Below are 13,643 nucleotides of genomic sequence, written 5' to 3'. Positions count from 1 at the left end.
GCTGAAATGAATAACTTTGTGCACATATCTTTTTGTGCACTTAGGAGTTAGTGCTTGAGCTCAAATTGCTGGGTCAGAGTATGGGAAATGAGAATTTGGTGACTCTTGCCAAACTGCTGTCTTCAGAGATTGTGCTGTGTTACCCTCCCACCAGCCCTGGAATTTGAGTGCCTGCTTCCCCACCTCTGTCTCATAGACAGAGTATTGTCAGTTCTTTCGTTTTTTGTCTTGCCAATCTGATATGTGAAAAATAGTTTCTAAGAGTAATCTTAATGTGTGGAAGGAGAAAACAATGAAAAACAGTTTCCTTTCTGTCTCTGGTATGTTTACTTCTGTGTAGTTTGTTTGTTAAGATGTTGGCTTATTATTCAGAGAAGCTACAGTATTTAGAAAGTCTCTAAAGCTCTACAAATTGGACATCTGTTTTCATATTCTGAGTCCAGAGGCTGAAAACCACAACGGCAAATGTTGATTGGCGGCCTCTATGCGGCAGGCAGTGTGTGACTGGTGATTCAGAAGGCAGACCTGGCCCCTGCAGTCCTGGAACTGGTGATCTAGAAGAAGCAGAGATGGTGGGATGGGGGGAGCTTTGGCAGGAAAAGTACACACAGCCATGGGCACACTCGCTCCGTTTCAGGAGTGAGGGAATCAAGGAGTGCTTCCCAAAAGGTGGTTCTTAATCTGCAACTCAGACTCTGAGTAGGACTCATCCCGACACAGGTGGGAGAGGGAAAGGGGTCCCACAGGGGCAGGAGGAGTGTGACTTAGCTAGTTAGTTGGAGCTAGGTGAACTCCAGTGGTAAAGAAGCCACCTGCCAATGCAGAAGACACAGGAGACGTGGGTTCAATCCCTGGGTCGGGAAGATCGCCTGGAGGAGGAGGTGGAGATTCTCCAGTCTTCTTGCCTGGAGAATCCCACGGGCAGAGGAGCCTGGCGGGCTACAGTCCATGGGGCTGGAAAGAGTCGGACACGACTGAGCGCACGTGCACGAGCAGCATATAGATGCCATAGAGTGAACCACAGGCTGAGGGGTGACATGTTAAGCTGGCCAAAGAGCTCATTCGAGTTTTCCATAAGCTCTTAGGGAAAACCCGAATGAACTTTTTGATCAACCCACTGTGTTTGAAGAAAAATAGCATGAGCTTTTGTTTAATCTTCTAAAACATACACAGACAGAGAACCATTGGGGTTTCTTTAAAAGCTGTCATGCCAGTGAAGACCGCCTTGATAATGTTGGCCCTGTGTGTTGATTTCATGTATCAGTGCCTCCTGAGAGTTTTTAAAGTTTCACATTTGACCTTCATACCAACCCTGCAAAGTGGTTAGGATTGGTAATATTATCCCTTCATTGCCACGAGGAGATAGTTCCAGAGAAGTTGAACCTTAGCCAGCATCGCAAGACCCGATCCTCAGCGGAGCCAGAACTAGGATCCAAGATCTCTTGGCCGCCTTCATCAGCATGCTGCCTCTGTGCTCCCTGCAGTTCTGGTTAGTGATAACTAAGCCTTTTTTGAGAACAGCATTGTTTAAAAAAGTGCTGCTCTGTTGAAACTTGAGAGACTTAAAACACAATATTGCCAGAGCCCCGTGGTCTCAGCGGTGAGGTATATTTCTTCCATCTGCCTCTTTTCAGCTTATTAAAACAAACTGTGTCATGCTTAGGGGACATTTACAGACATCTTTTATTTTGGTATCAGTGCATTTCCTTAGGATTACACAATGTCATTCCAGGAGGAGTGAGAAATCAGACCGAGGCCAGCATCACTGCTTTTGCTGGTCTAAAGTACCCCCAGTAGTAAGAGGCAGTTAAGGCTGATTACCCACTTCTTTGCACACGCCCAAGGGAAACAGTACTCTTTGAAAAATGGTTTTGGTTTTGCATACAACAACTGGGATCATATCCCCCTCTCCTTAAATACTGGTATATTTGTGTCTGGCCTGAAGTTGAGGTTTTGGGGACAGTCTTGTAGCAATATTAGGAAAGCAGGCTCAGTCACTTGAGTGCACTGTGTGACCCTGGACATGTAAGTTAGTTTCTTTAGAATTTAGTGTTCATTTTTAAAAGTGGGGTAATACCACAAGATTGATGTAAGAATTAAGAGTATTATACAGAATTCCCTCAGATTTTTATTTCATTTTTCAGCATCTAATAAGGAATGTATCTACAGTTGATGAGTACATTTCGTGTCTTAACTTTTTCCCCTGCCAAGCTAATGATGGTGCATCTTATAACAAATCATGTCAAATGGAGGAAATAATATTGGGTTGGCCAAAAAGTTCGTTTGGGATTTTCCATATTTCTATAACATGTTATGAAATAATATAATATGAGTTAAATGCAATAACAAGTACAATGTGTATTCAGTAAGTAGATACCGTTTTTTAAGTTGGGTAGGATTTTGGTTCCTGTGTTAAGGCCATACTCCCTGGGAAAGTGAGGGCTCCATCGGGAGATCTGTCTATGTATATACAGGACCCCCAGATGTGTGGGGGCTTTCCAGGTGGTGCTAGTGGTAAATAATCCACCTGCAAGAGTGGGGAGACCTAAGAAACCCAGGTTCTACCTCTGGGTCAGGAAGATCCCATGGAGGAGGGCATAGCAACCCACTCCTTGCTTGGAGAATCCCATGGACAGAGGAGCCTGGCAGGCTATAGTCCACAGAGTCACAAAGAGTCAGACCCGACTGAAGCAACTTAACACACGCAAACACAGAGATGTATAGAGTAGCTAAGTTGGTCTTCTCTAGGAACCTAGATATTAAGGGTGGAAGACTGCCGTGTGATCTAAGTCAGTATTCCTGCCATAGAAGGAAAAGTAGACAGGAAAGAACGCACAAACCAGAGCTTCTGCATTCATGCAGTTAGCATCAATTTTATTGTTGTTGCTTTTTAATCACCTCTTGTTCTTTGAGGAAATCTTACCTAAAGATGTCCAGCCTGAACTTGGCCGTGCTTTAGAGAGGTTGCTTGTTTACTCTTTGGCCCCAGTGTTAAAGGGAGAGCCTGGCTTCTCTGAGCAGGGGTGGCAGGACTCAGCTGGATAGCTGTGGGCAAAGTGGATTTCAAGGAAGGGGATTAAGCCATAATGCTTTGTTGAAGCACCCCTCCCTTTTTGGAAATTCTCCTTCCAGTGGCAGACTTGGAGGTGCCAAATTGTACTTTTTAAAAACAAGGCAGCCTGTCCGTATGGATCTTTCTTTGCAAGCGCAGCTGAAATACCTACTGTACTCTAGTTTAAGAGACTTGAATTTGGGTCAGGGAAGAGTGGACATACCATCTCGGGTAGATGGAGCATATTAATAAAATGGACTCACACTATACAGACGATCTTGTAACCAACCCTCTTTATTATTTTTTTTTTTTACCCTTATTTCTTTTTTTTTTTAATACAACCCTCTTTAAATAAAGCTTTAAAACACACCTTGGTACACACAACAGTATTTAGAGATAAAGGGGCATTACCTCTCACTGTCTCGCACTCTTGAATGGCTCAGTGTAGATGTGGGGAAGGGGGGAGAGAAAAATATAAAGTGAGTGTGGTAGAATGCCAGCATTTGGAGAATCCAAGTGAAGGGTTTCTGGGAATTTCCTCTACTGTCTTTGTTATTTTCTCTATGAGTGTGAAATTCTTTCTAAAGAAAAAGTTGAAAATATCTTGAGCATCTTTCCATGCCAGCACATGCATTTACATCATTTTATGTATATTGATGTCCATTTTATTTATAACATACTGCTATATGGGAGCCCTGTGAAAATCTTTAGTTAGACTCCTGTTCTTGGGCATTTGATCCTTTCCAGTTATTTGCCATTGTAAACAGTGCTTCTTGGAGATCTTTAAATATGGTATCTCCTCATGTATTTGGAATAGAATTCTGGCACCCTTTTAATATAACCCCACTTTCATAATGGACCCGATATGAGAATTTACAGTACGTTAACCAATTCATGCTTGAATCTTAGGCTTTAGTTAGAATTTTAAGCAGGTTAAATGGTGACTATTCAGCACTATTTATCTTACTCTGACACCAATAAACAATAATCCATAGAAAAAATTTCTTCAATTCTGGCTCATCTCATGTAATAAAATTTTTAGGAAAAAACAAATCTTTTAGTGACATCAAACATCTTGGCTAAGGGTTGATGGCTTGAGTAATATTACAAAGATCAGAAAGCCTTTTAGTCTTCTGACATGGTCGCTTCCTGACCCCATTCTGTTCGAAGCAGGGGGCAATTGTTTTCTGCCCTCATTCCAGCTGTGCTTCACTATTTCATTGATTGCCATTTTTTTAATTAATATTTAAAAAATTGAAATATAGTCGATTTACAGTGTTGTGTTAATTTCTGCTGTACAGCAGAGTGACTGAGTTATACACACACACACACACACACACGTTTTCTTTTTTAAATTCTTTTCCCTTATGGTTCATCATAGGATATTGAATATAGTTGTCTCTGCTATATATATATAGTAGGACCTTGTTGCTTATCCGTTCTGTATATAATAGTTTGCACCTGCTAACTCCAACCTCCCACCCCATCCTTCCAGCAGCTGCCTCCCCACTGATTGCCAGATATTTAATTTATTTTCCTTTCTTATTTTTGGATGTGCTTGGTCTTTGTTGCTGCAAGTGGATTTTCTTGAGTTTGTCTGGCCCCCATGAGCAGGGGCATCTCTTTAATTGTGATCCCCAGGATTCTCTTGTTGCAGAGCGTGGGCTCTAGGGCGAGTGGGCTCAGCAGTTGTGGTGAATGGACTCAGTTGCCCCACAGCATATGGGATATTCCCAGACCAGGGATCGAGCCCGTGTCCCCTGCATTTTCAGGCAGATTCTTAAGCACTGGACTGTCAGCAAAGTCCTGCCAGATATTATAATTGAATTCTCATTCCAGTAACAGAAAGGATGGCGGCAACTATTTAACCAGAGTCAGTAGTCCTCTGCTTTGTTCTGTTGATTTCACTTCAATTCCTAATTGTTATTGTTCCTAATGACACATGTGAAAAATTAAAACCATAGGATATAATTGCATGTTACCCTCAGGTCACAACAGCATTCATTTGTTTCTGACGTTTGTGCTGTAATATTTGGTCCAGTTTTTAGACATTCCTTAATAGTCTTGAAAAATGAAGACTGGATAAGCAAGTCCTCTTGTTAACATGCACAGTGCCTAAGGGCAGGTCCAGTTGGGCCAGCAGAGAAAGGGGATACGCTGGACTCTGACCGTATCTCCTAACTTTCAGACCCCTATCTCAAAAATAACAAATTATAAACGTTTCAATAAAACTGTCTCTGTGAAATTTACATGTTTTAAAACCAGACCCAGGCAGGTCAAATTGCATTTGAAATTTGACATGTCCACTAGATTCAATTCCAGGACAGTGTGAATGCTGTATGCACTTTTCCTTTTCCTTAAGGAAACAGGAATGAGGAAGATGGTGGATTAGTAAACCCCAGATCAGGAATTGTCGACCAGTGCCGTATTAAATTACACTTGAATGAGAAATGAGAGCCCTGAAAAGAACCATTTTCCATCTACACTCTGGCTGTGAGGCAAACCTTGGACCAACTGACTGGGCAGAGCAGCACTTTCTGCTCCAGAGGGGCAGTAAGAGTGTGTGTATTGCTGGGTTGGGGTGTGGGGGCTTGTATAGGAGGATTTGCCCAGGGCACTTGGCTCATCGGTTGACACAGAAAGTTGCTCTTCCATTTGAAAACCATGAAGTCAGGGAATTTGTTCCGTGTCTCGAGTTAAGGAAAAAGTATTTTTTTTTCTTTTTAAAAGATTTCACTCTTCCATTGTCTTGCACTTTATAAAGACTGGAAAGTGGCATTTCCTAGACACTGCGTCTGTGATACTAGCAACAGCAGCTGTCATCTGTTTACCTGGGAGTAAGCAAGAGGGTCTTTCCTCTAAGAAGCCAGGTAATCTCTCTTCTTAGGGTCTGTCTCTGGGGCAATATTGTGTGTGTGTGTACAGTTGAAAATGCTGACTTCAAGTAGGGCTAGAGACATCCAACTTTAAGACTTATTTTTGGCAGGTTAGACTGTCACCCTAAAACCTATGCTTGGTTGGAGTCTGACTGCCTTACTGTGGGCTCAGTAAGACGTTCAGGATGATCGCCATCTTTGTGTTCGTGTAACTTGCCTCACTGGACAGATGTTGCTGCAAAGCAGGAAAATTACAGGTTTTCCCTTTCTGCCTCCACTCTTGTTATATCTATTATTCCCCTAGATTAACTAATGTACTCATTTTCTTTGATATACACATGTTCCATCAGAAGCTCTTGACCTGCAGGTCACAATTCATCTGTCTTTGTCTCCAGCAGAACCCTTTCTTTCACAATGAGGTCAGGTTTATCTCTCTGGTTTTATTTCATCTAGAATGTGAAGTTTCTCATACTTAGCTATTAGCAGTAATAAAAGGGGGGCCCTGGGGTGATTCTCCTTAAGAAGTGTTGCTGTAAGTACTAATAGCATTCACTAATACCAGCACTCTAATTGTTTTTTGTTTGTGTGCTAATCTTTGTTTGCTAACTTTTTCTTGCTTTTCCCTTACAGCAGACCTACTCCAATGAAGTCCATTGTGTTGAAGAGATTCTGAAAGTGAGTTGATAATTATTTCTCGCTTGAAGACACACTTAAGTAGCCAGACATATAGTCATTTTCTTTGACTTGAATGAACAGTTGATATTCTGAACTCCTTTAAACAGTTTGCCTCCTCCCTATCATACCTCCCAAAGCAAATGAATCAGAATAATAACAAAGGGAGTCTTAGGAAACCATCAGAGTCTCTGACAGATTTTAATTGAAATGAACTCTACAAACTCCATGACATTTGGACCAGAGTTTTATTGACCTCTCTCTCAGTCTTTTCTGATAGAAGACTCCAGAGAATCACTCACCAACAGCCCCCCCCCCCCCCTCCCCGGCAGAGAGGAGACTCCCTGTGTTGCTGCAGTGGGAGGCGCCCTGGGTTAAGGAGTGCTTGGTTTTCACCTCTTGGTGTTTTATAGGAGACACCTCATTGGTGCGGGTCCATCTTCAATGCGACCATGAATTTTTTAAAGGGATAAAAAGAAAAACAGAAAGTACGTGGACATCTTTAGACCTCCCTTGAAAGGGTTATTTTTCACTCTTGTTGATTGAGACCATGCCAGGAACATTTGTGCTGCCTCTGCAAATACATCATTGAAGCCATTATCCATTTGTTCAGTTTTCCTTGCACACGGATGACCAATTCCTTCTAAAATTCAGCTCCAGGAAAAAAGAAAAAATTCTCCTCACGAACCAGCATGCTTTCTTTTTATCAGAGAATTATATAAACTGTTATGTTTCCCATTTTGGCTTTAATTTCCAGGAAATTTAGAGCTAAATTTAATGCTCAAATACAGTAGCTGTAATAACTGAGAGTTTTGTTTGTTTATTTCTCATTCCTCCTCTCCGGCTTTTAATTTTCTTCCATGTAACTTTTAGTGATACTCTTTTACTGATACTCTTTTACTGCTTTTTGGTTGGTTTCTTTTTTAAGTAGAAGAAAAGTGACACTTGTACCCATTAATTTTTACCTCTACTGTATCCTTTTTTCCTCAAAATATATGTAGTACTCCTGCCTGGAAAATCCTACAGACAAAGGAGCCTGGAAGGCTGCAGTCCATGAGGTCGCTGAGGGTCAGATATGACTGAGCGACGTCACTTTCACTTTTCACTTTCCTGCATTGGAGAAGGACATGGCAACCCACTCCAGTGTTCTTGCCTGGAGAATCCCAGGGACGGGGGATTCTATGTGTCTATGGGGTCACACAGAGTCGGACACGACTGAAGTGACTTAGCAGTAGCAGCAGTATCCTTTTTTCCTCAAAATATATGTTTACCCAGTTATTTTTGGCTTTATTTTTCATTGTAAAGTATTGAGTTGGTGCTGAAACCAGTAATTAAGTATATAGGTTACCTTCTCGTTGGTACAATTTTTGACAAATGTGGTATCTAGCCAAATGTTTGGGAGACAGTTCCATTAGTTTTGTTTTACCGTCTTTGGTCCCCTACTTTCATAGTTAGAATTTTCTAAGAAATACCTCTAAGGAAACATACTTTGTACTGTCTGAAAATGAGAATTTTTTTGCCAATCAGCAAATAAGTACGAATAAGCACTCTTGATTGGGCTTTTGTTCTATCCTTTCCCCTCTGGTATTTTTGAAATTCTTTGATGAGTCATAAAAGTAATAAATGTCTTAGTTGTAAAATATGACCTTAGCATTTTCTCTGAAATTGTGTGTGATCTGTTCCATGGTTGTTTCAAAAGTAAATGCAACAATACTGATGATTTATCTCCTGCATGTGTCAGACGCTTCTTCTGTGGTCTGACGTGCTATATGACTTGTCGAGTCCTTTATGTCAGGTGATGATGGTATTAGACCATCAGGCAGGCACTTTAGATTTAATAAACTTGTCCATCCTCCTTCGCCTCTCTGCCAACATCATGTTAATGGGTTCTTGCTTACCTGGAAATCCTTGAAAGTAGGTGGTTAATGCAAGCCATGGGTGAGTGTGTTCATTTGGAGATCATAATAGAGAAAGCAAATCGCAGGATATGCTGGTTGAAGAGGGGCGTGGATGGCCTCTTCTCTTCTGTCGTGGCCTCCGTTAAGTCCCTCCTGAACTCCTCCTGGACTTCGGTTTCCTCATGAGGAAAGCGGAGGCCCCAGGCTGGCAGATAGTAGATGACTCCAGGGCCAAATGCAGCTCTCCCTCTTTGTCGTCCATGCAGATAACTTCCCTCTGCCTTGTGGTTCCTGTTCTTATCTCTTACCAGTAATTACAAAGACTGCCAGGAATCCTAACAAAGATCTTCCTGACGGGGAATAGAAACTAGTCCCCAATATTGTTGGGTTCTCTGGTGGAGATACTAAGAGTGGAAGCCTTTACTGAAGGGGCCGTGGTGGCCTATGACTCGAGCAGATGGCAGGGTGAGAAAATAGCATACAGACTCTATCAGAAACTGGGGGTTGGTTATCAACAAGGGTCCAGACGGGGATGGTGCACTCAGTGGGCATGTGAAACGACTCAGGTTTTCCACTTCCAGTGCCACAGCCTGGAGAGCCTTTTGGGGAAGTTTCTGCAGTGTTTTTTTTACATTATCTCAGTGCCACCTTCCAGGGACACTGGTCCAGTGAGTGGTAGCACCATGATTTGTTCACTCATTCATTTATTCAGCAAGTATCTGTGAAGACACACACACTTCTCTCAGCACTAGAATAAATGCTATAGGAATAGGAGTCCTTTCCTCTCGTGAAGATCACGGTGGGGGAAGATAAATATGTACGTGTCAGCTGTTGGTAAGTGCTGTGAGTCTTATAGCAGGCAAGTGAATGGACGAGAAAGCAGAGGAAAGACGGCAAAAGCCTTGAGGCGGGAGCAGGTTGGCGAATTAGAGGAGCGCTGAGTCTGGAGCAAAATGAACAGGGTGCAGGGTGGGGGGAGATAGCAGCAAGGGCACCTGGAAGGTGGGAGCGAAGCAGGTGCTCAGTGACTCACCCCCGTTCACGTGATAAGCCATTGGTGAAGCAGGGGGTTAATTCAGGGCCCCGCGATTCTGGGCAGCCGCCTGTCCTTAGGGCTCCAATCCTCCCAAGGCCTAAGTAAGCTCAGCGTTTAGGGAACTATATAAATTCTTTTCACACTCCCATCAAACCACTTAGGGCCTGGAAGAGTTTATGCACTTTTCCAACTGCCTGATTTAATAGTTGGGAGCAGCCTTAGGCTCTGAGAAGACAATGGACATTTCTTGGGAATCACTGGTGACTAAAAGTCACAGACACTGTTGGCATTCTAAAGAAATTCTTGGAAGACGGAAGGGTGATACTCTCAGACGCCTCAGTTATTACATGTTCTTACATTGTAACCATTGTTATAGTCCCACACCTTAGACTATAGTCGTATAAATAAAACAGCAGGAAACTCTGGTGCAGTATTGAAATTCTTTAAAATCTAGGCTTTTAATTAAAAGATGTAGTGCTTTTAATTGCTTTCTCTGATCATATATTCCAGCACTTTATTTTTGTTTCTTTGGTTTATGGTTTTCTTGTTTGTCTCTGGCCACACAGCTTGGGGGAATCTTAGTTTCCCAACCAGGGATCAAACCTGTGCCCCCTACTGTGAAAGCAGAGTCTTCTTTTTCTTTTTATGGTACATTTTTTTTTAACTTTTTTATTTAGTGTTGGGGTATAGCCAGTTATCAATGTTGTGATAGTTTTAGTTGGACAGCAAAGGGACACAACCATACATATACATGGATCCATTCTCCCTTACGGAGAAGGCAACGGCACCCCACTCCAGTATTCTCGCCTGGAAAATCCCATGGACGGAGGAGCCTGGTAGGCTGCAGTCCATGGGGTCGCACAGAGTTGGACATGACTGAGCGACTTGACTTTCACTTTTCACTTTCATGCACTGGAGAAGGAAATGGCAACCCACCCCAGTATTCTTGCCTGGAGAATCCCAGGGACGGGGGAGCCTGATGGGCTGCCGTCTGTGGGGTCGCACAGAGTCGGACGCGACTGAAGCGACTTCAGCAGTAGCAGCAGCATTCTTCCTTAAACTCCCCACGCATCCAGACTGCCACATAGCATTGAGCAGAGTTTCATGAGAGCACGGAGTCTGAACCACCAGGAAAGTCCGTCCATCCAGCACTTTATACTTTGGAAAAAAGAGAAGAAATGATCTTCGCCTGCCTCTTCCTGAGAACTGAGGCTTGGAGCACGCAAACCCCTCAGGCTAACCTGAGCAGCAGAGTCAAGAGTTAAGATCCATTCTGGGACTCTGACTCCAGAGCTGTTATGTTACTCTTTCCATTCTATTTTGGTATAGATTTCCTCTTTTGTACTGAACAATGGTTAGTCGAGTGAGTGAGGGCATGATATCACCTTTAACAAAAATTACTCAAGCCAGCATCGGTTACTTTGCTTGTCACTGTGCCAGCTCGTTTATGTCTGTTCTGGCCTCTACAGCCTGAGGGCGGCTGCAGGGACTGGTGCGGAGGATATGGGTGGAGGTGGGCAACGGGGTTGTATTTGCCTCCAGCTCCATCTCCAGGTGTCACAGGATCAGATGGCATTTCTGCGGGGGATAGAGAGGTTGGGGTAAAAGCACAGTGCCTTGTACAGTGAGGCAACACAGCGTCGTCTGGGGGCCCCAGCCTACTAGCGGAGGGTTGCCTGCCAGACCTTCAGCCAGTTTCCCTGGCAGGTCTGACCCATGCGGGGATGGGATTCTTTCTTAGACTCAGACTCAAACATGGAGGGGCTGTTCCCTGCACTCGCAGCTCTCAGCTTCCTGGGAGACCTGCCCCTGACATTTTAGACCTTGTTTTTCTCAGCTGTGAAAGGAAAGGTCTGGTGATAATCTCCAGTGGCCATTTGAACTCTTGGACAAAGTGTGTGCATGCATGTGTGTTGTGTGTACATACTTGGAATTAGACACCTTTCATCTGACATTTTGTTTCTCACTTTAAAAAAATTATTTTTAATTGGAGGATAATTGCTTTACAGTGTTGTGTTGGTTTCTGCCGTACAACAGCGTGGATCAGCCATAGGTGTACATATATCCCCTCCCTCCTTAACCCCCCTCCCACCCACCCTATCCCACGCCTCTAGGTTGTCACAGACCCACTGGTTTTTTAGCAAGTGAATGAACTTAGAAAAACAGGACTCATGTCAAGAGAAACATATTAATTTGTGAAAGAAATCTTGCTTCCATGTAAAAAGTGAATAGAAATGAAACTTCTGTTAATGGAAAGGGCCAGTGGCTTTTTAAGGCCTTCTCTGCAAAAGTTCTTATGTCCTAATAATGTGTACCAGGGAAGGGTCAAATCCATTAAAACCCTCCCAAGTGGAACAAGTGACCTGAATTACTTGTTTGCTTAAGTCAAACAGGAAAGTTCTTCTTCCTTTGAGCTTAAATAATTCCAGGAAATGCAATAAAGACGCTGAGGGAGAAAGAAAGCATTGAGACAGGACTGAGTGTTCATAGTTACATAAGCTGGTAACACCTACTACCGTTTTTTATGCTTCACGCTGTTCAGAATGTTCAGACCATTCATGTTCTATGCTCTTGTTTTTCTTCTTCAAACTGATCTCTTTTCAGTTTTGTTTGTTGGAGAGCTTCAGCTTTTGAACAGAGCCCACCAAGTAGGAGTTTGTTTTTTTTTTTTGAAGTCACTGAAATAACTTTTAAGATTTTACTTTCCATTTACCATCACTCCACTGTGCATTCTGTTTAAAAAGTTGACTTAAGTAGCAATAAATGTTCTATTTATAATTTACTTTTTCTTCCCGTTCCAAATCTCTTTCCAGGAAATGACCCACTCATGGCCTCCTCCTTTGACAGCAATACACACGCCTAGTACAGCTGAGCCCTCCAAATTTCCTTTTCCCACAAAGGTAATTCCTTACAAGTCTAGTAGGCACTGCATCCACACCAGTGACAAGGCCTGAAGTATTGCTCTGCGCTGGATTAATCAAGTACTATTTGTTGAACTCTTCAGAGAATAGGTTAACATTGCAATTAATTTAGCTCCTAAAGTGCTTCCTAATGCTTTCAAATGCTTCTTCACTTTTCAATTATGTCAATAGGAATGTCTTACATGTGTGTAGGATTTTGTAGAGTATGAAAATAATCAAGACTTTATAATAAATTCTTTTTTTTTTTTTTTTTTTTTTAGAGTCTTTTCCTTAGTGGGGGAACACCAAAGGTACAGGGGAAAAAGTGAGGTGGCATGTCTGCACCCTAATTCAGAATTTAGGCACATACAGACACACATTTACACTTGTCATACCTCCTGTATTGTTTAAAAGTTTAATGTGATCAGCTACATTTGTGGTGGTTTTAATAGCAAGGTAAATTGCCGACTTACAAGATTCTGTTGAAGTATTTGTGAACAATATATTTAAAACATTGCCCTTTGTTTTGGTTTTGGTTTTTGTACTTTTGGATAGCCTTCAGAATATAGAAATCTCACCTCAGATCTGTGTTCAGTCCAGCCTGGTATACATGCATATTGTTGACATCATTATTCCTTTCCATGATGTCATTGAGATTTTAATCTACCACTAAACATATTTTCTAATGATAATTTTTTTCTTAAAAAAATGTAATTCATTATTGATTTTAAGGTAAAGCATTATACTTTGGAAGGAAAAATGAGCTGTAGGGAACAGCAGAAGAAATAAAACCCATTTCATGTAAAAATTAGATTTATCAGTATTTATCAGATTTAGCAGTGGCACAACCTTGGATTTACAAACCTTAATATTTTATTAACTAGAGATTTTCATTTTTCTTTCTAGGATTCTCAGCACATCAGTTCTGCGGTCCCAAACCAAAGTAAGTAAATATGTGGAACTGATTATTGCATTGGAGAATAAAGCATGTTTTTTATTGTTTTAATACAGAAAATATTCATGGAAAATGATGAGGTTAACCTCAGCAGAGATGAGGTTAAAGCTAGGAAGGGCATAAAGAACAGCTTTATGTTCTCTAGGTGGGATTTCAGATTAATGTAAAGAGTTAATGAAAGTGTCTTACTAAAGTACCTAAAAAATATAATTTGACATTACCTGACATACGATAAATATCTCGAGAGTGACTCT

General features: G+C 41.9%; 1 protein-coding gene across 17 annotated transcripts in view; it reads left to right on the top strand.

Annotated features, from left to right (window-relative positions):
* AFF1 (ALF transcription elongation factor 1) overlaps positions 1-13,643 on the top strand; it is a 197,278-nt gene that overhangs the window by 131,383 nt on the left and 52,252 nt on the right. For all 17 annotated transcript variants that reach the window (XM_086404864.1, XM_086404868.1, XM_086404871.1 and 14 more), the window contains 3 exons: positions 6,559-6,603; positions 12,348-12,434; positions 13,341-13,377. In XM_086404864.1, coding sequence (XP_086260990.1) covers positions 6,559-6,603; positions 12,348-12,434; positions 13,341-13,377 — 169 coding nt within the window. The remainder of the gene's footprint in view (positions 1-6,558; positions 6,604-12,347; positions 12,435-13,340; positions 13,378-13,643) is intronic.

The sequence above is a fragment of the Bos grunniens genome, chromosome 6 (assembly GCF_055505025.1).
Source record: "Bos grunniens cultivar Pamir isolate PY7600 chromosome 6, Bosgru_T2T1.0, whole genome shotgun sequence".
Classification (NCBI taxonomy): domain Eukaryota; kingdom Metazoa; phylum Chordata; class Mammalia; order Artiodactyla; family Bovidae; genus Bos; species Bos grunniens.
The sequence above is the reverse complement of the archived record's forward strand: the minus strand, read 5'-3'. Positions and strand labels throughout refer to the sequence as shown.